Genomic DNA, 24866 nt, shown 5'->3' with positions numbered 1-24866 from the left:
GCATAGTAAGACTCGAGAGCATCACACAGTGCTTCCTGCTCCATTTCCCTGACGACAACCTCAAACGTGCAGTCATCGAAGAATTCTTCTGGGTTTCGATGAGCGTGGCAAGAGGCGAACGGTCCATCGTTGAGCAGCAAGAAACCACACGTGTCGTTTCTGCTTGCTCTTTCCACCAGTGTTTCATTCAGATTGAGTGTGCTGCCATCGTCATCGACGCTGCTGTGGATGGAAAGGGGAAAAAAACGGCCTGAACGAACGTTTTGTGCTTGTCTTTTCTATTTTGCTGCAGTGCTCAGTTTCAAGGCAAGCAAAAAGGTCAAAATGAATGTGACAATAAAATGCAAGCAGTGGAATTTCATTGGCCGCTCGGTGGCAACAAACTTAACCGTTTTCTTTTTGGGGAGGCAAATGCAAGAACGTGAACAACAACCGTGAGCGTCAACCCGAGCTATATTTCAGACATGTACCTGTCGTCTTGGTGATAAATTTTCCAGCTGTTCCCAAAGGATGCTGGATCATTGGCCATGGTACCATTGGGCATTTGAAAGTCATTCCTCCTTTCGTCATCCATGTTCCCACAGAGACCACAGACTTGTGCTTTGTAGGAGCTGGACAGGCGTACGCCTACGTAATGATGTCCGTCGTAAAACACTTCCAGACCTAATGCGGTGCTCAGGTGACGGAAGCGGCCCCAGATCTTCACTTGCATTGAATCTGACCCATTGATATACTCGTATGGCATGGTTGTGGCCACTCCGTTCAGCTGTGTGCAAAGCAAACACGTGCACATGAGAAACATCCCAGTGAGAATACTCAAATTGACAACGAAGAAGAACAATTAGGTGTCAGCATAAGGAGAGACAGATAAGAATTGGACTCTACCTTGAATCTCTTACTGTCGAAGAAGACAATTTGCATCCCATAGACTTCGGTGATGACTTCCCGAGTGTAGGAAACCTTGTTGTTTTTGCGATGCTCATTTGATACCAGCACCCTCCACTGTGATTCGTCGCAAAGCTGCAATTGCATACAAACAAAACAAGCTCAATCCAATGGCTGGCCCAAGTAACTCATTTTCTAACATCCATCGAATGCAGGAGCAGCGCAACGTCACTGTTGCCTATTACTCTCATGCAATATCACTCAACATCCTCCATGGTTCGGAAACAGCCATTTATCTCACCTGAGCCATGACGTATGTGGATGTTCCTTGGAAGTTGAATCTCTTCCCATCAAAGCTGATGTAGTGAGGATCTCCCCAGCCAGTACATTCCGCTGTTGGAAAGATATCCGGTCTTAGCTTTCTTTCTTTTGACAGTTAGAATGACACGTTTGCACAATGACTTTTGAGCTGACAAATGTAATTGATTAAATCTGAATAATTTGCGACGAGGTCAAGTAATTTCCCCCATCACGGAGATTACTGTGCGATGGAAAGAAGGGGATGTTGCATTCAAGAACGCCACAGTAAAACAGGATCCATTGCAGAAAAATAAAATTGCACAGCCCCGCCTAGAATGCTGATGTCCAGCTGCCGACCATTGGTCGACTATGTGGCGCCTCACGTTTTGGATAGCAACCCAAGATACCCTCTTCGTCGCCGCGGCACTCGTTGAGCACCAAGTCGCAGTCCTGGGGAACACAGCTGATGGATCCACCCTGTCTGCAGCTGCACTTTTCACTGCAGTTGTCACTGACGAATGATTCTCCAACCTATGGGAACACACCCCACAGCATGAGTCATTTAAATGTCACATACTTACAGTTTAATCACGTGTCCGGCATGGCAACGCAAGACGTAAAAACAATCAACACGTGTGTCCGGTGTGTTTTGGACTTCGCCAATCGTGATTCTTACTTCATGGTAGTGGGAACCACGCAGGCAGCCACAGTCTGCAGGCCTCACACACTGGTTCACGTCCCACACAAGGCCATTGTCACAAACACAGCCCTCAACGCATGAGCCTGTGTGCTTTTCGACCACATCGGGTTCAGAGCAAGAGGGAAAAGAGGCAGGAGCGCAGGTCGTGTAGTTGCTTCCCGCTGGACACAAAAGAGCTGCGAAGGAAAAAGGAATGCTGCATTAATTCTCATCGCTTAAAGAAACAAAGGAAGAGAAAATAAATGTGCTTTGTCAAAATATGATGCTGTCGTTGTTTGTCGTCGTGAAAGGACCAGAACCATTGCATTAAGAGACAATAAATAGAGAGGAGGTAAACAATTCTTGAAATGGCAGTCAAAGACATCTTACGGCAGAATGTGGGTGTCCTCCAGGTCGACAAAGCTATTCCGGCAGCCAAGCATGTCGCATAGTAAGACTCGAGAGCATCACACAGTGCTTCCTGCTCCATTTCCCTGACGACAACCTCAAACGTGCAGTCATCGAAGAATTCTTCTGGGTTTCGATGAGCGTGGCAAGAGGCGAACGGTCCATCGTTGAGCAGCAAGAAACCACACGTGTCGTTTCTGCTTGCTCTTTCCACCAGTGTTTCATTCAGATTGAGTGTGCTGCCATCGTCATCGACGCTGCTGTGGATGGAAAGGGAAAAAAAACGGCCTGAACGAACGTTTTGTGCTTGTCTTTTCTATTTTGCTGCAGTGCTCAGTTTCAAGGCAAGCAAAAAGGTCAAAATGAATGTGACAATAAAATGCAAGCAGTGGAATTTCATTGGCCGCTCGGTGGCAACAAACTTAACCGTTTTCTTTTTGGGGAGGCAAATGCAAGAACGTGAACAACAACCGTGAGCGTCAACCCGAGCTATATTTCAGACATGTACCTGTCGTCTTGGTGATAAATTTTCCAGCTGTTCCCAAAGGATGCTGGATCATTGGCCATGGTACCATTGGGCATTTGAAAGTCATTCCTCCTTTCGTCATCCATGTTCCCACAGAGACCACAGACTTGTGCTTTGTAGGAGCTGGACAGGCGTACGCCTACGTAATGATGTCCGTCGTAAAACACTTCCAGACCTAATGCGGTGCTCAGGTGACGGAAGCGGCCCCAGATCTTCACTTGCATTGAATCTGACCCATTGATATACTCGTATGGCATGGTTGTGGCCACTCCGTTCAGCTGTGTGCAAAGCAAACACGTGCACATGAGAAACATCCCAGTGAGAATACTCAAATTGACAACGAAGAAGAACAATTAGGTGTCAGCATAAGGAGAGACAGATAAGAATTGGACTCTACCTTGAATCTCTTACTGTCGAAGAAGACAATTTGCATCCCATAGACTTCGGTGATGACTTCCCGAGTGTAGGAAACCTTGTTGTTTTTGCGATGCTCATTTGATACCAGCACCCTCCACTGTGATTCGTCGCAAAGCTGCAATTGCATACAAACAAAACACGCTCAATCCAATGGCTGGCCCAAGTAACTCATTTTCTAACATCCATCGAATGCAGGAGCAGCGCAACGTCACTGTTGCCTATTACTCTCATGCAATATCACTCAACATCCTCCATGGTTCGGAAACAGCCATTTATCTCACCTGAGCCATGACGTATGTGGATGTTCCTTGGAAGTTGAATCTCTTCCCATCAAAGCTGATGTAGTGAGGATCTCCCCAGCCAGTACATTCCGCTGTTGGAAAGATATCCGGTCTTAGCTTTCTTTCTTTTGACAGTTAGAATGACACGTTTGCACAATGACTTTTGAGCTGACAAATGTAATTGATTAAATCTGAATAATTTGCGACGAGGTCAAGTAATTTCCCCCATCACGGAGATTACTGTGCGATGGAAAGAAGGGGATGTTGCATTCAAGAACGCCACAGTAAAACAGGATCCATTGCAGAAAAATAAAATTGCACAGCCCCGCCTAGAATGCTGATGTCCAGCTGCCGACCATTGGTCGACTATGTGGCGCCTCACGTTTTGGATAGCAACCCAAGATACCCTCTTCGTCGCCGCGGCACTCGTTGAGCACCAAGTCGCAGTCCTGGGGAACACAGCTGATGGATCCACCCTGTCTGCAGCTGCACTTTTCACTGCAGTTGTCACTGACGAATGATTCTCCAACCTATGGGAACACACCCCACAGCATGAGTCATTTAAATGTCACATACTTACAGTTTAATCACGTGTCCGGCATGGCAACGCAAGACGTAAAAACAATCAACACGTGTGTCCGGTGTGTTTTGGACTTCGCCAATCGTGATTCTTACTTCATGGTAGTGGGAACCACGCAGGCAGCCACAGTCTGCAGGCCTCACACACTGGTTCACGTCCCACACAAGGCCATTGTCACAAACACAGCCCTCAACGCATGAGCCTGTGTGCTTTTCGACCACATCGGGTTCAGAGCAAGAGGGAAAAGAGGCAGGAGCGCAGGTCGTGTAGTTGCTTCCCGCTGGACACAAAAGAGCTGCGAAGGAAAAAGGAATGCTGCATTAATTCTCATCGCTTAAAGAAACAAAGGAAGAGAAAATAAATGTGCTTTGTCAAAATATGATGCTGTCGTTGTTTGTCGTCGTGAAAGGACCAGAACCATTGCATTAAGAGACAATAAATAGAGAGGAGGTAAACAATTCTTGAAATGGCAGTCAAAGACATCTTACGGCAGAATGTGGGTGTCCTCCAGGTCGACAAAGCTATTCCGGCAGCCAAGCATGTCGCATAGTAAGACTCGAGAGCATCACACAGTGCTTCCTGCTCCATTTCCCTGACGACAACCTCAAACGTGCAGTCATCGAAGAATTCTTCTGGGTTTCGATGAGCGTGGCAAGAGGCGAACGGTCCATCGTTGAGCAGCAAGAAACCACACGTGTCGTTTCTGCTTGCTCTTTCCACCAGTGTTTCATTCAGATTGAGTGTGCTGCCATCGTCATCGACGCTGCTGTGGATGGAAAGGGGGAAAACGGCCTGAACGAACGTTTTGTGCTTGTCTTTTCTATTTTGCTGCAGTGCTCAGTTTCAAGGCAAGCAAAAAGGTCAAAATGAATGTGACAATAAAATGCAAGCAGTGGAATTTCATTGGCCGCTCGGTGGCAACAAACTTAACCGTTTTCTTTTTGGGGAGGCAAATGCAAGAACGTGAACAACAACCGTGAGCGTCAACCCGAGCTATATTTCAGACATGTACCTGTCGTCTTGGTGATAAATTTTCCAGCTGTTCCCAAAGGATGCTGGATCATTGGCCATGGTACCATTGGGCATTTGAAAGTCATTCCTCCTTTCGTCATCCATGTTCCCACAGAGACCACAGACTTGTGCTTTGTAGGAGCTGGACAGGCGTACGCCTACGTAATGATGTCCGTCGTAAAACACTTCCAGACCTAATGCGGTGCTCAGGTGACGGAAGCGGCCCCAGATCTTCACTTGCATTGAATCTGACCCATTGATATACTCGTATGGCATGGTTGTGGCCACTCCGTTCAGCTGTGTGCAAAGCAAACACGTGCACATGAGAAACATCCCAGTGAGAATACTCAAATTGACAACGAAGAAGAACAATTAGGTGTCAGCATAAGGAGAGACAGATAAGAATTGGACTCTACCTTGAATCTCTTACTGTCGAAGAAGACAATTTGCATCCCATAGACTTCGGTGATGACTTCCCGAGTGTAGGAAACCTTGTTGTTTTTGCGATGCTCATTTGATACCAGCACCCTCCACTGTGATTCGTCGCAAAGCTGCAATTGCATACAAACAAAACACGCTCAATCCAATGGCTGGCCCAAGTAACTCATTTTCTAACATCCATCGAATGCAGGAGCAGCGCAACGTCACTGTTGCCTATTACTCTCATGCAATATCACTCAACATCCTCCATGGTTCGGAAACAGCCATTTATCTCACCTGAGCCATGACGTATGTGGATGTTCCTTGGAAGTTGAATCTCTTCCCATCAAAGCTGATGTAGTGAGGATCTCCCCAGCCAGTACATTCCGCTGTTGGAAAGATATCCGGTCTTAGCTTTCTTTCTTTTGACAGTTAGAATGACACGTTTGCACAATGACTTTTGAGCTGACAAATGTAATTGATTAAATCTGAATAATTTGCGACGAGGTCAAGTAATTTCCCCCATCACGGAGATTACTGTGCGATGGAAAGAAGGGGATGTTGCATTCAAGAACGCCACAGTAAAACAGGATCCATTGCAGAAAAATAAAATTGCACAGCCCCGCCTAGAATGCTGATGTCCAGCTGCCGACCATTGGTCGACTATGTGGCGCCTCACGTTTTGGATAGCAACCCAAGATACCCTCTTCGTCGCCGCGGCACTCGTTGAGCACCAAGTCGCAGTCCTGGGGAACACAGCTGATGGATCCACCCTGTCTGCAGCTGCACTTTTCACTGCAGTTGTCACTGACGAATGATTCTCCAACCTATGGGAACACACCCCACAGCATGAGTCATTTAAATGTCACATACTTACAGTTTAATCACGTGTCCGGCATGGCAACGCAAGACGTAAAAACAATCAACACGTGTGTCCGGTGTGTTTTGGACTTCGCCAATCGTGATTCTTACTTCATGGTAGTGGGAACCACGCAGGCAGCCACAGTCTGCAGGCCTCACACACTGGTTCACGTCCCACACAAGGCCATTGTCACAAACACAGCCCTCAACGCATGAGCCTGTGTGCTTTTCGACCACATCGGGTTCAGAGCAAGAGGGAAAAGAGGCAGGAGCGCAGGTCGTGTAGTTGCTTCCCGCTGGACACAAAAGAGCTGCGAAGGAAAAAGGAATGCTGCATTAATTCTCATCGCTTAAAGAAACAAAGGAAGAGAAAATAAATGTGCTTTGTCAAAATATGATGCTGTCGTTGTTTGTCGTCGTGAAAGGACCAGAACCATTGCATTAAGAGACAATAAATAGAGAGGAGGTAAACAATTCTTGAAATGGCAGTCAAAGACATCTTACGGCAGAATGTGGGTGTCCTCCAGGTCGACAAAGCTATTCCGGCAGCCAAGCATGTCGCATAGTAAGACTCGAGAGCATCACACAGTGCTTCCTGCTCCATTTCCCTGACGACAACCTCAAACGTGCAGTCATCGAAGAATTCTTCTGGGTTTCGATGAGCGTGGCAAGAGGCGAACGGTCCATCGTTGAGCAGCAAGAAACCACACGTGTCGTTTCTGCTTGCTCTTTCCACCAGTGTTTCATTCAGATTGAGTGTGCTGCCATCGTCATCGACGCTGCTGTGGATGGAAAGGGAAAAAAACGGCCTGAACGAACGTTTTGTGCTTGTCTTTTCTATTTTGCTGCAGTGCTCAGTTTCAAGGCAAGCAAAAAGGTCAAAATGAATGTGACAATAAAATGCAAGCAGTGGAATTTCATTGGCCGCTCGGTGGCAACAAACTTAACCGTTTTCTTTTTGGGGAGGCAAATGCAAGAACGTGAACAACAACCGTGAGCGTCAACCCGAGCTATATTTCAGACATGTACCTGTCGTCTTGGTGATAAATTTTCCAGCTGTTCCCAAAGGATGCTGGATCATTGGCCATGGTACCATTGGGCATTTGAAAGTCATTCCTCCTTTCGTCATCCATGTTCCCACAGAGACCACAGACTTGTGCTTTGTAGGAGCTGGACAGGCGTACGCCTACGTAATGATGTCCGTCGTAAAACACTTCCAGACCTAATGCGGTGCTCAGGTGACGGAAGCGGCCCCAGATCTTCACTTGCATTGAATCTGACCCATTGATATACTCGTATGGCATGGTTGTGGCCACTCCGTTCAGCTGTGTGCAAAGCAAACACGTGCACATGAGAAACATCCCAGTGAGAATACTCAAATTGACAACGAAGAAGAACAATTAGGTGTCAGCATAAGGAGAGACAGATAAGAATTGGACTCTACCTTGAATCTCTTACTGTCGAAGAAGACAATTTGCATCCCATAGACTTCGGTGATGACTTCCCGAGTGTAGGAAACCTTGTTGTTTTTGCGATGCTCATTTGATACCAGCACCCTCCACTGTGATTCGTCGCAAAGCTGCAATTGCATACAAACAAAACACGCTCAATCCAATGGCTGGCCCAAGTAACTCATTTTCTAACATCCATCGAATGCAGGAGCAGCGCAACGTCACTGTTGCCTATTACTCTCATGCAATATCACTCAACATCCTCCATGGTTCGGAAACAGCCATTTATCTCACCTGAGCCATGACGTATGTGGATGTTCCTTGGAAGTTGAATCTCTTCCCATCAAAGCTGATGTAGTGAGGATCTCCCCAGCCAGTACATTCCGCTGTTGGAAAGATATCCGGTCTTAGCTTTCTTTCTTTTGACAGTTAGAATGACACGTTTGCACAATGACTTTTGAGCTGACAAATGTAATTGATTAAATCTGAATAATTTGCGACGAGGTCAAGTAATTTCCCCCATCACGGAGATTACTGTGCGATGGAAAGAAGGGGATGTTGCATTCAAGAACGCCACAGTAAAACAGGATCCATTGCAGAAAAATAAAATTGCACAGCCCCGCCTAGAATGCTGATGTCCAGCTGCCGACCATTGGTCGACTATGTGGCGCCTCACGTTTTGGATAGCAACCCAAGATACCCTCTTCGTCGCCGCGGCACTCGTTGAGCACCAAGTCGCAGTCCTGGGGAACACAGCTGATGGATCCACCCTGTCTGCAGCTGCACTTTTCACTGCAGTTGTCACTGACGAATGATTCTCCAACCTATGGGAACACACCCCACAGCATGAGTCATTTAAATGTCACATACTTACAGTTTAATCACGTGTCCGGCATGGCAACGCAAGACGTAAAAACAATCAACACGTGTGTCCGGTGTGTTTTGGACTTCGCCAATCGTGATTCTTACTTCATGGTAGTGGGAACCACGCAGGCAGCCACAGTCTGCAGGCCTCACACACTGGTTCACGTCCCACACAAGGCCATTGTCACAAACACAGCCCTCAACGCATGAGCCTGTGTGCTTTTCGACCACATCGGGTTCAGAGCAAGAGGGAAAAGAGGCAGGAGCGCAGGTCGTGTAGTTGCTTCCCGCTGGACACAAAAGAGCTGCGAAGGAAAAAGGAATGCTGCATTAATTCTCATCGCTTAAAGAAACAAAGGAAGAGAAAATAAATGTGCTTTGTCAAAATATGATGCTGTCGTTGTTTGTCGTCGTGAAAGGACCAGAACCATTGCATTAAGAGACAATAAATAGAGAGGAGGTAAACAATTCTTGAAATGGCAGTCAAAGACATCTTACGGCAGAATGTGGGTGTCCTCCAGGTCGACAAAGCTATTCCGGCAGCCAAGCATGTCGCATAGTAAGACTCGAGAGCATCACACAGTGCTTCCTGCTCCATTTCCCTGACGACAACCTCAAACGTGCAGTCATCGAAGAATTCTTCTGGGTTTCGATGAGCGTGGCAAGAGGCGAACGGTCCATCGTTGAGCAGCAAGAAACCACACGTGTCGTTTCTGCTTGCTCTTTCCACCAGTGTTTCATTCAGATTGAGTGTGCTGCCATCGTCATCGACGCTGCTGTGGATGGAAAGGGGAAAAAAACGGCCTGAACGAACGTTTTGTGCTTGTCTTTTCTATTTTGCTGCAGTGCTCAGTTTCAAGGCAAGCAAAAAGGTCAAAATGAATGTGACAATAAAATGCAAGCAGTGGAATTTCATTGGCCGCTCGGTGGCAACAAACTTAACCGTTTTCTTTTTGGGGAGGCAAATGCAAGAACGTGAACAACAACCGTGAGCGTCAACCCGAGCTATATTTCAGACATGTACCTGTCGTCTTGGTGATAAATTTTCCAGCTGTTCCCAAAGGATGCTGGATCATTGGCCATGGTACCATTGGGCATTTGAAAGTCATTCCTCCTTTCGTCATCCATGTTCCCACAGAGACCACAGACTTGTGCTTTGTAGGAGCTGGACAGGCGTACGCCTACGTAATGATGTCCGTCGTAAAACACTTCCAGACCTAATGCGGTGCTCAGGTGACGGAAGCGGCCCCAGATCTTCACTTGCATTGAATCTGACCCATTGATATACTCGTATGGCATGGTTGTGGCCACTCCGTTCAGCTGTGTGCAAAGCAAACACGTGCACATGAGAAACATCCCAGTGAGAATACTCAAATTGACAACGAAGAAGAACAATTAGGTGTCAGCATAAGGAGAGACAGATAAGAATTGGACTCTACCTTGAATCTCTTACTGTCGAAGAAGACAATTTGCATCCCATAGACTTCGGTGATGACTTCCCGAGTGTAGGAAACCTTGTTGTTTTTGCGATGCTCATTTGATACCAGCACCCTCCACTGTGATTCGTCGCAAAGCTGCAATTGCATACAAACAAAACACGCTCAATCCAATGGCTGGCCCAAGTAACTCATTTTCTAACATCCATCGAATGCAGGAGCAGCGCAACGTCACTGTTGCCTATTACTCTCATGCAATATCACTCAACATCCTCCATGGTTCGGAAACAGCCATTTATCTCACCTGAGCCATGACGTATGTGGATGTTCCTTGGAAGTTGAATCTCTTCCCATCAAAGCTGATGTAGTGAGGATCTCCCCAGCCAGTACATTCCGCTGTTGGAAAGATATCCGGTCTTAGCTTTCTTTCTTTTGACAGTTAGAATGACACGTTTGCACAATGACTTTTGAGCTGACAAATGTAATTGATTAAATCTGAATAATTTGCGACGAGGTCAAGTAATTTCCCCCATCACGGAGATTACTGTGCGATGGAAAGAAGGGGATGTTGCATTCAAGAACGCCACAGTAAAACAGGATCCATTGCAGAAAAATAAAATTGCACAGCCCCGCCTAGAATGCTGATGTCCAGCTGCCGACCATTGGTCGACTATGTGGCGCCTCACGTTTTGGATAGCAACCCAAGATACCCTCTTCGTCGCCGCGGCACTCGTTGAGCACCAAGTCGCAGTCCTGGGGAACACAGCTGATGGATCCACCCTGTCTGCAGCTGCACTTTTCACTGCAGTTGTCACTGACGAATGATTCTCCAACCTATGGGAACACACCCCACAGCATGAGTCATTTAAATGTCACATACTTACAGTTTAATCACGTGTCCGGCATGGCAACGCAAGACGTAAAAACAATCAACACGTGTGTCCGGTGTGTTTTGGACTTCGCCAATCGTGATTCTTACTTCATGGTAGTGGGAACCACGCAGGCAGCCACAGTCTGCAGGCCTCACACACTGGTTCACGTCCCACACAAGGCCATTGTCACAAACACAGCCCTCAACGCATGAGCCTGTGTGCTTTTCGACCACATCGGGTTCAGAGCAAGAGGGAAAAGAGGCAGGAGCGCAGGTCGTGTAGTTGCTTCCCGCTGGACACAAAAGAGCTGCGAAGGAAAAAGGAATGCTGCATTAATTCTCATCGCTTAAAGAAACAAAGGAAGAGAAAATAAATGTGCTTTGTCAAAATATGATGCTGTCGTTGTTTGTCGTCGTGAAAGGACCAGAACCATTGCATTAAGAGACAATAAATAGAGAGGAGGTAAACAATTCTTGAAATGGCAGTCAAAGACATCTTACGGCAGAATGTGGGTGTCCTCCAGGTCGACAAAGCTATTCCGGCAGCCAAGCATGTCGCATAGTAAGACTCGAGAGCATCACACAGTGCTTCCTGCTCCATTTCCCTGACGACAACCTCAAACGTGCAGTCATCGAAGAATTCTTCTGGGTTTCGATGAGCGTGGCAAGAGGCGAACGGTCCATCGTTGAGCAGCAAGAAACCACACGTGTCGTTTCTGCTTGCTCTTTCCACCAGTGTTTCATTCAGATTGAGTGTGCTGCCATCGTCATCGACGCTGCTGTGGATGGAAAGGGAAAAAACGGCCTGAACGAACGTTTTGTGCTTGTCTTTTCTATTTTGCTGCAGTGCTCAGTTTCAAGGCAAGCAAAAAGGTCAAAATGAATGTGACAATAAAATGCAAGCAGTGGAATTTCATTGGCCGCTCGGTGGCAACAAACTTAACTGTTTTCTTTTGGGGAGGCAAATGCAAGAACGTGAACAACAACCGTGAGCGTCAACCCGAGCTATATTTCAGACATGTACCTGTCGTCTTGGTGATAAATTTTCCAGCTGTTCCCAAAGGATGCTGGATCATTGGCCATGGTACCATTGGGCATTTGAAAGTCATTCCTCCTTTCGTCATCCATGTTCCCACAGAGACCACAGACTTGTGCTTTGTAGGAGCTGGACAGGCGTACGCCTACGTAATGATGTCCGTCGTAAAACACTTCCAGACCTAATGCGGTGCTCAGGTGACGGAAGCGGCCCCAGATCTTCACTTGCATTGAATCTGACCCATTGATATACTCGTATGGCATGGTTGTGGCCACTCCGTTCAGCTGTGTGCAAAGCAAACACGTGCACATGAGAAACATCCCAGTGAGAATACTCAAATTGACAACGAAGAAGAACAACTAGGTGTCAGCATAAGGAGAGACAGATAAGAATTGGACTCTACCTTGAATCTCTTACTGTCGAAGAAGACAATTTGCATCCCATAGACTTCGGTGATGACTTCCCGAGTGTAGGAAACCTTGTTGTTTTTGCGATGCTCATTTGATACCAGCACCCTCCACTGTGATTCGTCGCAAAGCTGCAATTGCATACAAACAAAACACGCTCAATCCAATGGCTGGCCCAAGTAACTCATTTTCTAACATCCATCGAATGCAGGAGCAGCGCAACGTCACTGTTGCCTATTACTCTCATGCAATATCACTCAACATCCTCCATGGTTCGGAAACAGCCATTTATCTCACCTGAGCCATGACGTATGTGGATGTTCCTTGGAAGTTGAATCTCTTCCCATCAAAGCTGATGTAGTGAGGATCTCCCCAGCCAGTACATTCCGCTGTTGGAAAGATATCCGGTCTTAGCTTTCTTTCTTTTGACAGTTAGAATGACACGTTTGCACAATGACTTTTGAGCTGACAAATGTAATTGATTAAATCTGAATAATTTGCGACGAGGTCAAGTAATTTCCCCCATCACGGAGATTACTGTGCGATGGAAAGAAGGGGATGTTGCATTCAAGAACGCCACAGTAAAACAGGATCCATTGCAGAAAAATAAAATTGCACAGCCCCGCCTAGAATGCTGATGTCCAGCTGCCGACCATTGGTCGACTATGTGGCGCCTCACGTTTTGGATAGCAACCCAAGATACCCTCTTCGTCGCCGCGGCACTCGTTGAGCACCAAGTCGCAGTCCTGGGGAACACAGCTGATGGATCCACCCTGTCTGCAGCTGCACTTTTCACTGCAGTTGTCACTGACGAATGATTCTCCAACCTATGGGAACACACCCACAGCATGAGTCATTTAAATGTCACATACTTACAGTTTAATCACGTGTCCGGCATGGCAACGCAAGACGTAAAAACAATCAACACGTGTGTCCGGTGTGTTTTGGACTTCGCCAATCGTGATTCTTACTTCATGGTAGTGGGAACCACGCAGGCAGCCACAGTCTGCAGGCCTCACACACTGGTTCACGTCCCACACAAGGCCATTGTCACAAACACAGCCCTCAACGCATGAGCCTGTGTGCTTTTCGACCACATCGGGTTCAGAGCAAGAGGGAAAAGAGGCAGGAGCGCAGGTCGTGTAGTTGCTTCCCGCTGGACACAAAAGAGCTGCGAAGGAAAAAGGAATGCTGCATTAATTCTCATCGCTTAAAGAAACAAAGGAAGAGAAAATAAATGTGCTTTGTCAAAATATGATGCTGTCGTTGTTTGTCGTCGTGAAAGGACCAGAACCATTGCATTAAGAGACAATAAATAGAGAGGAGGTAAACAATTCTTGAAATGGCAGTCAAAGACATCTTACGGCAGAATGTGGGTGTCCTCCAGGTCGACAAAGCTATTCCGGCAGCCAAGCATGTCGCATAGTAAGACTCGAGAGCATCACACAGTGCTTCCTGCTCCATTTCCCTGACGACAACCTCAAACGTGCAGTCATCGAAGAATTCTTCTGGGTTTCGATGAGCGTGGCAAGAGGCGAACGGTCCATCGTTGAGCAGCAAGAAACCACACGTGTCGTTTCTGCTTGCTCTTTCCACCAGTGTTTCATTCAGATTGAGTGTGCTGCCATCGTCATCGACGCTGCTGTGGATGGAAAGGGAAAAAACGGCCTGAACGAACGTTTTGTGCTTGTCTTTTCTATTTTGCTGCAGTGCTCAGTTTCAAGGCAAGCAAAAAGGTCAAAATGAATGTGACAATAAAATGCAAGCAGTGGAATTTCATTGGCCGCTCGGTGGCAACAAACTTAACCGTTTTCTTTTTGGGGAGGCAAATGCAAGAACGTGAACAACAACCGTGAGCGTCAACCCGAGCTATATTTCAGACATGTACCTGTCGTCTTGGTGATAAATTTTCCAGCTGTTCCCAAAGGATGCTGGATCATTGGCCATGGTACCATTGGGCATTTGAAAGTCATTCCTCCTTTCGTCATCCATGTTCCCACAGAGACCACAGACTTGTGCTTTGTAGGAGCTGGACAGGCGTACGCCTACGTAATGATGTCCGTCGTAAAACACTTCCAGACCTAATGCGGTGCTCAGGTGACGGAAGCGGCCCCAGATCTTCACTTGCATTGAATCTGACCCATTGATATACTCGTATGGCATGGTTGTGGCCACTCCGTTCAGCTGTGTGCAAAGCAAACACGTGCACATGAGAAACATCCCAGTGAGAATACTCAAATTGACAACGAAGAAGAACAACTAGGTGTCAGCATAAGGAGAGACAGATAAGAATTGGACTCTACCTTGAATCTCTTACTGTCGAAGAAGACAATTTGCATCCCATAGACTTCGGTGATGACTTCCCGAGTGTAGGAAACCTTGTTGTTTTTGCGATGCTCATTTGATACCAGCACCCTCCACTGTGATTCGTCGCAAAGCTGCAATTGCATACAAACAAAACACGCTCAATCCAATGGCTGGCCCAAGTAACTCATTTTCTAACATCCATCGAATGCAGGAGCAGCGCAACGTCACTGTTGCCTATTACTCTCATGAAATATCACTCAACATCCTCCATGGTTCGGAAACAGCCATTTATCTCACCTGAGCCATGACGTATGTGGATGTTCCTTGGAAGTTGAATCTCTTCCCATCAAAGCTGATGTAGTGAGGATCTCCCCAGCCAGTACATTCCGCTGTTGGAAAGATATCCGGTCTTAGCTTTCTTTCTTTTGACAGTTAGAATGACACGTTTGCACAATGACTTTTGAGCTGACAAATGTAATTGATTAAATCTGAATAATTTGCGACGAGGTCAAGTAATTTCCCCCATCACGGAGATTACTGTGCGATGGAAAGAAGGGGATGTTGCATTCAAGAACGCCACAGTAAAACAGGATCCATTGCAGAAAAATAAAATTGCACAGCCCCGCCTAGAATGCTGATGTCCAGCTGCCGACCATTGGTCGACTATGTGGCGCCTCACGTTTTGGATAGCAACCCAAGATACCCTCTTCGTCGCCGCGGCACTCGTTGAGCACCAAGTCGCAGTCCTGGGGAACACAGCTGATGGATCCACCCTGTCTGCAGCTGCACTTTTCACTGCAGTTGTCACTGACGAATGATTCTCCAACCTATGGGAACACACCCACAGCATGAGTCATTTAAATGTCACATACTTACAGTTTAATCACGTGTCCGGCATGGCAACGCAAGACGTAAAAACAATCAACACGTGTGTCCGGTGTGTTTTGGACTTCGCCAATCGTGATTCTTACTTCATGGTAGTGGGAACCACGCAGGCAGCCACAGTCTGCAGGCCTCACACACTGGTTCACGTCCCACACAAGGCCATTGTCACAAACACAGCCCTCAACGCATGAGCCTGTGTGCTTTTCGACCACATCGGGTTCAGAGCAAGAGGGAAAAGAGGCAGGAGCGCAGGTCGTGTAGTTGCTTCCCGCTGGACACAAAAGAGCTGCGAAGGAAAAAGGAATGCTGCATTAATTCTCATCGCTTAAAGAAACAAAGGAAGAGAAAATAAATGTGCTTTGTCAAAATATGATGCTGTCGTTGTTTGTCGTCGTGAAAGGACCAGAACCATTGCATTAAGAGACAATAAATAGAGAGGAGGTAAACAATTCTTGAAATGGCAGTCAAAGACATCTTACGGCAGAATGTGGGTGTCCTCCAGGTCGACAAAGCTATTCCGGCAGCCAAGCATGTCGCATAGTAAGACTCGAGAGCATCACACAGTGCTTCCTGCTCCATTTCCCTGACGACAACCTCAAACGTGCAGTCATCGAAGAATTCTTCTGGGTTTCGATGAGCGTGGCAAGAGGCGAACGGTCCATCGTTGAGCAGCAAGAAACCACACGTGTCGTTTCTGCTTGCTCTTTCCACCAGTGTTTCATTCAGATTGAGTGTGCTGCCATCGTCATCGACGCTGCTGTGGATGGAAAGGGGAAAAAACGGCCTGAACGAACGTTTTGTGCTTGTCTTTTCTATTTTGCTGCAGTGCTCAGTTTCAAGGCAAGCAAAAAGGTCAAAATGAATGTGACAATAAAATGCAAGCAGTGGAATTTCATTGGCCGCTCGGTGGCAACAAACTTAACCGTTTTCTTTTTGGGGAGGCAAATGCAAGAACGTGAACAACAACCGTGAGCGTCAACCCGAGCTATATTTCAGACATGTACCTGTCGTCTTGGTGATAAATTTTCCAGCTGTTCCCAAAGGATGCTGGATCATTGGCCATGGTACCATTGGGCATTTGAAAGTCATTCCTCCTTTCGTCATCCATGTTCCCACAGAGACCACAGACTTGTGCTTTGTAGGAGCTGGACAGGCGTACGCCTACGTAATGATGTCCGTCGTAAAACACTTCCAGACCTAATGCGGTGCTCAGGTGACGGAAGCGGCCCCAGATCTTCACTTGCATTGAATCTGACCCATTGATATACTCGTATGGCATGGTTGTGGCCACTCCGTTCAGCTGTGTGCAAAGCAAACACGTGCACATGAGAAACATCCCAGTGAGAATACTCAAATTGACAACGAAGAAGAACAACTAGGTGTCAGCATAAGGAGAGACAGATAAGAATTGGACTCTACCTTGAATCTCTTACTGTCGAAGAAGACAATTTGCATCCCATAGACTTCGGTGATGACTTCCCGAGTGTAGGAAACCTTGTTGTTTTTGCGATGCTCATTTGATACCAGCACCCTCCACTGTGATTCGTCGCAAAGCTGCAATTGCATACAAACAAAACACGCTCAATCCAATGGCTGGCCCAAGTAACTCATTTTCTAACATCCATCGAATGCAGGAGCAGCGCAACGTCACTGTTGCCTATTACTCTCATGAAATATCACTCAACATCCTCCATGGTTCGGAAACAGCCATTTATCTCACCTGAGCCATGACGTATGTGGATGTTCCTTGGAAGTTGAATCTCTTCCCATCAAAGCTGATGTAGTGAGGATCTCCCCAGCCAGTACATTCCGCTGTTGGAAAGATATCCGGTCTTAGCTTTCTTTCTTTTGACAGTTAGAATGACACGTTTGCACAATGACTTTTGAGCTGACAAATGTAATTGATTAAATCTGAATAATTTGCGACGAGGTCAAGTAATTTCCCCCATCACGGAGATTACTGTGCGATGGAAAGAAGGGGATGTTGCATTCAAGAACGCCACAGTAAAACAGGATCCATTGCAGAAAAATAAAATTGCACAGCCCCGCCTAGAATGCTGATGTCCAGCTGCCGACCATTGGTCGACTATGTGGCGCCTCACGTTTTGGATAGCAACCCAAGATACCCTCTTCGTCGCCGCGGCACTCGTTGAGCACCAAGTCGCAGTCCTGGGGAACACAGCTGATGGATCCACCCTGTCTGCAGCTGCACTTTTCACTGCAGTTGTCACTGACGAATGATTTTCCAACCTATGGGAACACACCCACAGCATGAGTCATTTAAATGTCACATACTTACAGTTTAATCACGTGTCCGGCATGGCAACGCAAGACGTAAAAACAATCAACACGTGTGTCCGGTGTGTTTTGGACTTCGCCAATCGTGATTCTTACTTCATGGTAGTGGGAACCACGCAGGCAGCCACAGTCTGCAGGCCTCACACACTGGTTCACGTCCCACACAAGGCCATTGTCACAAACACAGCCCTCAACGCATGAGCCTGTGTGCTTTTCGACCACATCGGGTTCAGAGCAAGAGGGAAAAGAGGCAGGAGCGCAGGTCGTGTAGTTGCTTCCCGCTGGACACAAAAGAGCTGCGAAGGAAAAAGGAATGCTGCATTAATTCTCATCGCTTAAAGAAACAAAGGAAGAGAAAATAAATGTGCTTTGTCAAAATATGATGCTGTCGTTGTTTGTCGTCGTGAAAGGACCAGAACCATTGCATTAAGAGACAATAAATAGAGAGGAGGTAAACAATTCTTGAAATGGCAGTCAAAGACATCTTACGGCAGAATGTGGGTGTCCTCCAGGTCGACAAAGCTATTCCGGCAGCCAAGCATGTCGCATAGTAAGACTCGAGAGCATCACACAGTGCTTCCTGCTCCATTTCCCTGACGACAACCTCAAACGTGCAGTCATCGAAGAATTCTTCTGGGTTTCGATGAGCGTGGCAAGAGGCGAACGGTCCATCGTTGAGCAGCAAGAAACCACACGTGTCGTTTCTGCTTGCTCTTTCCACCAGTGTTTCATTCAGATTGAGTGTGCTGCCATCGTCATCGACGCTGCTGTGGATGGAAAGGGGAAAAAAACGGCCTGAACGAACGTTTTGTGCTTGTCTTTTCTATTTTGCTGCAGTGCTCAGTTTCAAGGCAAGCAAAAAGGTCAAAATGAATGTGACAATAAAATGCAAGCAGTGGAATTTCATTGGCCGCTCGGTGGCAACAAACTTAACCGTTTTCTTTTTGGGGAGGCAAATGCAAGAACGTGAACAACAACCGTGAGCGTCAACCCGAGCTATATTTCAGACATGTACCTGTCGTCTTGGTGATAAATTTTCCAGCTGTTCCCAAAGGATGCTGGATCATTGGCCATGGTACCATTGGGCATTTGAAAGTCATTCCTCCTTTCGTCATCCATGTTCCCACAGAGACCACAGACTTGTGCTTTGTAGGAGCTGGACAGGCGTACGCCTACGTAATGATGTCCGTCGTAAAACACTTCCAGACCTAATGCGGTGCTCAGGTGACGGAAGCGGCCCCAGATCTTCACTTGCATTGAATCTGACCCATTGATATACTCGTATGGCATGGTTGTGGCCACTCCGTTCAGCTGTGTGCAAAGCAAACACGTGCACATGAGAAACATCCCAGTGAGAATACTCAAATTGACAACGAAGAAGAACAACTAGGTGTCAGCATAAGGAGAGACAGATAAGAATTGGACTCTACCTTGAATCTCTTACTGTCGAAGAAGACAATTTGCATCCCATAGACTTCGGTGATGACTTCCCGAGTGTAGGAAACCTTGTTGTTTTTGCGATGCTCATTTGATACCAGCACCCTCCACTGTGATTCGTCGCAAAGCTGCAATTGCATACAAACAAAACACGCTCAATCCAATGGCTGGCCCAAGTAACTCATTTTCTAACATCCATCGAATGCAGGAGCAGCGCAACGTCACTGTTGCCTATTACTCTCATGAAATATCACTCAACATCCTCCATGGTTCGGAAACAGCCATTTATCTCACCTGAGCCATGACGTATGTGGATGTTCCTTGGAAGTTGAATCTCTTCCCATCAAAGCTGATGTAGTGAGGATCTCCCCAGCCAGTACATTCCGCTGTTGGAAAGATATCCGGTCTTAGCTTTCTTTCTTTTGACAGTTAGAATGACACGTTTGCACAATGACTTTTGAGCTGACAAATGTAATTGATTAAATCTGAATAATTTGCGACGAGGTCAAGTAATTTCCCCCATCACGGAGATTACTGTGCGATGGAAAGAAGGGGATGTTGCATTCAAGAACGCCACAGTAAAACAGGATCCATTGCAGAAAAATAAAATTGCACAGCCCCGCCTAGAATGCTGATGTCCAGCTGCCGACCATTGGTCGACTATGTGGCGCCTCACGTTTTGGATAGCAACCCAAGATACCCTCTTCGTCGCCACGGCACTCGTTGAGCACCAAGTCGCAGTCCTGGGGAACACAGCTGATGGATCCACCCTGTCTGCAGCTGCACTTTTCACTGCAGTTGTCACTGACGAATGATTCTCCAACCTATGGGAACACACCCCACAGCATGAGTCATTTAAATGTCACATACTTACAGTTTAATCACGTGTCCGGCATGGCAACGCAAGACGTAAAAACAATCAACACGTGTGTCCGTTGTGTTTTGGACTTAGCCAATCGTGATTCTTACTTCATGGTAGTGGGAACCACGCAGGCAGCCACAGTCTGCAGGCCTCACACACTGGTTCACGTCCCACACAAGGCCATTGTCACAAACACAGCCCTCAACGCATGAGCCTGTGTGCTTTTCGACCACATCGGGTTCAGAGCAAGAGGGAAAAGAGGCAGGAGCACAGGTCGTGTAGTTGCTTCCCGCTGGACACAAAAGAGCTGCGAAGGAAAAAGGAATGCTGCATTAATTCTCATCGCTTAAAGAAACAAAGGAAGCGAAAATAAATGTGGTTTGACAAAATATGATGCTGTCGTTGTTTGTCGTCGTGAAAGGACCAGAACCATTGCATTAAGAGACAATAAATAGAGAGGAGGTAAACAATTCTTGAAATGGCAGTCAAAGACATCTTACGGCAGAATGTGGGTGTCCTCCAGGTCGACAAAGCTATTCCGGCAGCCAAGCATGTCGCATAGTAAGACTCGAGAGCATCACACAGTGCTTCCTGCTCCATTTCCCTGACGACAACCTCAAACGTGCAGTCATCGAAGAATTCTTCTGGGTTTCGATGAGCGTGGCAAGAGGCGAACGGTCCATCGTTGAGCAGCAAGAAACCACACGTGTCGTTTCTGCTTGCTCTTTCCACCAGTGTTTCATTCAGATTGAGTGTGCTGCCATCGTCATCGACGCTGCTGTGGATGGAAAGGGGAAAAAACGGCCTGAACGAACGTTTTGTGCTTGTCTTTTCTATTTTGCTGCAGTGCTCAGTTTCAAGGCAAGCAAAAAGGTCAAAATTAATGTGACAATAAAATGCAAGCAGTGGAATTTCATTGGCCGCTCGGTGGCAACAAACTTAACCGTTTTCTTTTTGGGGAGGCAAATGCAAGAACGTGAACAACAACCGTGAGCGTCAACCCGAGCTATATTTCAGACATGCACCTGTCGTCTTGGTGATAAATTTTCCAACTGTTCCCAAAGGATGCTGGATCATTGGCCATGGTACCATTGGGCATTTGAAAGTCATTCCTCCTTTCGTCATCCATGTTCCCACAGAGACCACAGACTTGTGCTTTGTAGGAGCTGGACAGGCGTACGCCTACGTAATGATGTCCGTCGTAAAACACTTCCAGACCTAATGCGGTGCTTAGGTGACGGAAGCGGCCCCAGATCTTCACTTGCATTGAATCTGACCCATTGATATACTCGTATGGCATGGTTGTGGCCACTCCGTTCAGCTGTGTGCAAAGCAAACACGTGCACATGAGAAACATCCCAGTGAGAATACTCAAATTGACAACGAAGAAGAACAACTAGGTGTCAGCATAAGGAGAGACAGATAAGAATTGGACTCTACCTTGAATCTCTTACTGTCGAAGAAGACAATTTGCATCCCATAGACTTCGGTGATGACTTCCCGAGTGTAGGAAACCTTGTTGTTTTTGCGATGCTCATTTGATACCAGCACCCTCCACTGTGATTCGTCGCAAAGCTGCAATTGCATACAAACAAAATAAGCTCAATCCAATGGCTGGCCCAAGTAACTCATTTTCTAACATCCATCGAATGCAGGAGCAGCGCAACGTCACTGTTGCCTATTACTCTCATGCAATATCACTCAACATCCTCCATGGTTCGGAAACAGCCATTTATCTCACCTGAGCCATGACGTATGTGGATGTTCCTTGGAAGTTGAATCTCTTCCCATCAAAGCTGATGTAGTGAGGATCTCCCCAGCCAGTACATTCCGCTGTTGGAAAGATATCCGGTCTTAGCTTTCTTTCTTTTGACAGTTAGAATGACACGTTTGCACAATGACTTTTGAGCTGACAAATGTAATTGATTAAATCTGAATAATTTGCGACGAGGTCAAGTAATTTCCCCCATCACGGAGATTACTGTGCGATGGAAAGAAGGGGATGTTGCATTCAAGAACGCCACAGTAAAACAGGATCCATTGCAGAAAAATAAAATTGCACAGCCCCGCCTAGAATGCTGATGTCCAGCTGCCGACCATTGGTCGACTATGTGGCGCCTCACGTTTTGGATAGCAACCCAAGATACCCTCTTCGTCGCCGCGGCACTCGTTGAGCACCAAGTCGCAGTCCTGGGGAACACAGCTGATGGATCCACCCTGTCTGCAGCTGCACTTTTCACTGCAGTTGTCACTGACGAATGATTCTCCAACCTATGGGAACACACCCCACAGCATGAGTCATTTAAATGTCACATACTTACAGTTTAATCACGTGTCCGGCATGGCAACGCAAGACGTAAAAACAATCAACACGTGTGTCCGGTGTGTTTTGGACTTCGCCAATCGTGATTCTTACTTCATGGTAGTGGGAACCACGCAGGCAGCCACAGTCTGCAGGCCTCACACACTGGTTCACGTCCCACACAAGGCCATTGTCACAAACACAGCCCTCAACGCATGAGCCTGTGTGCTTTTCGACCACATCGGGTTCAGAGCAAGAGGGAAAAGAGGCAGGAGCGCAGGTCGTGTAGTTGCTTCCCGCTGGACACAAAAGAGCTGCGAAGGAAAAAGGAATGCTGCATTAATTCTCATCGCTTAAAGAAACAAAGGAAGAGAAAATAAATGTGGTTTGTCAAAATATGATGCTGTCGTTGTTTGTCGTCGTGAAAGGACCAGAACCATTGCATTAAGAGACAATAAATAGAGAGGAGGTAAACAATTCTTGAAATGGCAGTCAAAGACATCTTACGGCAGAATGTGGGTGTCCTCCAGGTCGACAAAGCTATTCCGGCAGCCAAGCATGTCGCATAGTAAGACTCGAGAGCATCACACAGTGCTTCCTGCTCCATTTCCCTGACGACAACCTCAAACGTGCAGTCATCGAAGAATTCTTCTGGGTTTCGATGAGCGTGGCAAGAGGCGAACGGTCCATCGTTGAGCAGCAAGAAACCACACGTGTCGTTTCTGCTTGCTCTTTCCACCAGTGTTTCATTCAGATTGAGTGTGCTGCCATCGTCATCGACGCTGCTGTGGATGGAAAGGGGAAAAAAACGGCCTGAACGAACGTTTTGTGCTTGTCTTTTCTATTTTGCTGCAGTGCTCAGTTTCAAGGCAAGCAAAAAGGTCAAAATGAATGTGACAATAAAATGCAAGCAGTGGAATTTCATTGGCCGCTCGGTGGCAACAAACTTAACCGTTTTCTTTTTGGGGAGGCAAATGCAAGAACGTGAACAACAACCGTGAGCGTCAACCCGAGCTATATTTCAGACATGTACCTGTCGTCTTGGTGATAAATTTTCCAGCTGTTCCCAAAGGATGCTGGATCATTGGACATGGTACCATTGGGCATTTGAAAGTCATTCCTCCTTTCGTCATCCATGTTCCCACAGAGACCACAGACTTGTGCTTTGTAGGAGCTGGACAGGCGTACGCCTACGTAATGATGTCCGTCGTAAAACACTTCCAGACCTAATGCGGTGCTCAGGTGACGGAAGCGGCCCCAGATCTTCACTTGCATTGAATCTGACCCATTGATATACTCGTATGGCATGGTTGTGGCCACTCCGTTCAGCTGTGTGCAAAGCAAACACGTGCACATGAGAAACATCCCAGTGAGAATACTCAAATTGACAACGAAGAAGAACAATTAGGTGTCAGCATAAGGAGAGACAGATAAGAATTGGACTCTACCTTGAATCTCTTACTGTCGAAGAAGACAATTTGCATCCCATAGACTTCGGTGATGACTTCCCGAGTGTAGGAAACCTTGTTGTTTTTGCGATGCTCATTTGATACCAGCACCCTCCACTGTGATTCGTCGCAAAGCTGCAATTGCATACAAACAAAACAAGCTCAATCCAATGGCTGGCCCAAGTAACTCATTTTCTAACATCCATCGAATGCAGGAGCAGCGCAACGTCACTGTTGCCTATTACTCTCATGCAATATCACTCAACATCCTCCATGGTTCGGAAACAGCCATTTATCTCACCTGAGCCATGACGTATGTGGATGTTCCTTGGAAGTTGAATCTCTTCCCATCAAAGCTGATGTAGTGAGGATCTCCCCAGCCAGTACATTCCGCTGTTGGAAAGATATCCGGTCTTAGCTTTCTTTCTTTTGACAGTTAGAATGACACGTTTGCACAATGACTTTTGAGCTGACAAATGTAATTGATTAAATCTGAATAATTTGCGACGAGGTCAAGTAATTTCCCCCATCACGGAGATTACTGTGCGATGGAAAGAAGGGGATGTTGCATTCAAGAACGCCACAGTAAAACAGGATCCATTGCAGAAAAATAAAATTGCACAGCCCCGCCTAGAATGCTGATGTCCAGCTGCCGACCATTGGTCGACTATGTGGCGCCTCACGTTTTGGATAGCAACCCAAGATACCCTCTTCGTCGCCGCGGCACTCGTTGAGCACCAAGTCGCAGTCCTGGGGAACACAGCTGATGGATCCACCCTGTCTGCAGCTGCACTTTTCACTGCAGTTGTCACTGACGAATGATTCTCCAACCTATGGGAACACACCCCACAGCATGAGTCATTTAAATGTCACATACTTACAGTTTAATCACGT

The 24866-nt window shown here is 46.8% G+C and overlaps 2 protein-coding genes across 2 annotated transcripts in view; both read right to left on the bottom strand.

Annotated features, from left to right (window-relative positions):
- The window catches only part of LOC147010434 (zonadhesin-like), a 41240-nt gene extending 40045 nt beyond the window's left edge, over positions 1 to 1195 (bottom strand). The window contains exon 1 of the mRNA XM_085860359.1: positions 1187 to 1195. Within this exon, the coding sequence (XP_085716485.1) occupies positions 1187 to 1195 (9 nt within the window). The remainder of the gene's footprint in view (positions 1 to 1186) is intronic.
- Positions 1196 to 1515: 320 nt separating this feature from the next.
- LOC147010433 (IgGFc-binding protein-like) overlaps positions 1516 to 24866 on the bottom strand; it is a 45859-nt gene continuing 22508 nt past the window's right edge. Inside the window, exons 36-68 of the mRNA XM_085860358.1 lie at positions 24656 to 24803; positions 24274 to 24398; positions 22346 to 22493; positions 21964 to 22088; positions 21663 to 21797; positions 21248 to 21543; positions 20723 to 21000; positions 20330 to 20529; positions 20037 to 20184; positions 19655 to 19779; positions 19354 to 19488; positions 17728 to 17875; positions 17346 to 17470; positions 17045 to 17179; positions 15420 to 15567; positions 15038 to 15162; positions 14737 to 14871; positions 13113 to 13260; positions 12731 to 12855; positions 12430 to 12564; positions 10806 to 10953; positions 10424 to 10548; positions 10123 to 10257; positions 8496 to 8643; positions 8114 to 8238; positions 7813 to 7947; positions 6187 to 6334; positions 5805 to 5929; positions 5504 to 5638; positions 3879 to 4026; positions 3497 to 3621; positions 3196 to 3330; positions 1516 to 1716 (exon numbers count right to left, since the gene is read on the bottom strand). Coding sequence (XP_085716484.1) covers positions 1516 to 1716; positions 3196 to 3330; positions 3497 to 3621; positions 3879 to 4026; positions 5504 to 5638; positions 5805 to 5929; positions 6187 to 6334; positions 7813 to 7947; positions 8114 to 8238; positions 8496 to 8643; positions 10123 to 10257; positions 10424 to 10548; positions 10806 to 10953; positions 12430 to 12564; positions 12731 to 12855; positions 13113 to 13260; positions 14737 to 14871; positions 15038 to 15162; positions 15420 to 15567; positions 17045 to 17179; positions 17346 to 17470; positions 17728 to 17875; positions 19354 to 19488; positions 19655 to 19779; positions 20037 to 20184; positions 20330 to 20529; positions 20723 to 21000; positions 21248 to 21543; positions 21663 to 21797; positions 21964 to 22088; positions 22346 to 22493; positions 24274 to 24398; positions 24656 to 24803 — 4920 coding nt within the window. The remainder of the gene's footprint in view (positions 1717 to 3195; positions 3331 to 3496; positions 3622 to 3878; positions 4027 to 5503; positions 5639 to 5804; positions 5930 to 6186; positions 6335 to 7812; positions 7948 to 8113; positions 8239 to 8495; positions 8644 to 10122; positions 10258 to 10423; positions 10549 to 10805; positions 10954 to 12429; positions 12565 to 12730; positions 12856 to 13112; positions 13261 to 14736; positions 14872 to 15037; positions 15163 to 15419; positions 15568 to 17044; positions 17180 to 17345; positions 17471 to 17727; positions 17876 to 19353; positions 19489 to 19654; positions 19780 to 20036; positions 20185 to 20329; positions 20530 to 20722; positions 21001 to 21247; positions 21544 to 21662; positions 21798 to 21963; positions 22089 to 22345; positions 22494 to 24273; positions 24399 to 24655; positions 24804 to 24866) is intronic.

The sequence above is a fragment of the Eptatretus burgeri genome, chromosome 16 (genome assembly GCF_056783735.1).
Source record: "Eptatretus burgeri isolate ZD-2024b chromosome 16, Ebu_testis_v1, whole genome shotgun sequence".
NCBI lineage: Eukaryota > Metazoa > Chordata > Myxini > Myxiniformes > Myxinidae > Eptatretus > Eptatretus burgeri.
This window is presented reverse-complemented; position numbering and strand designations above follow the sequence as displayed.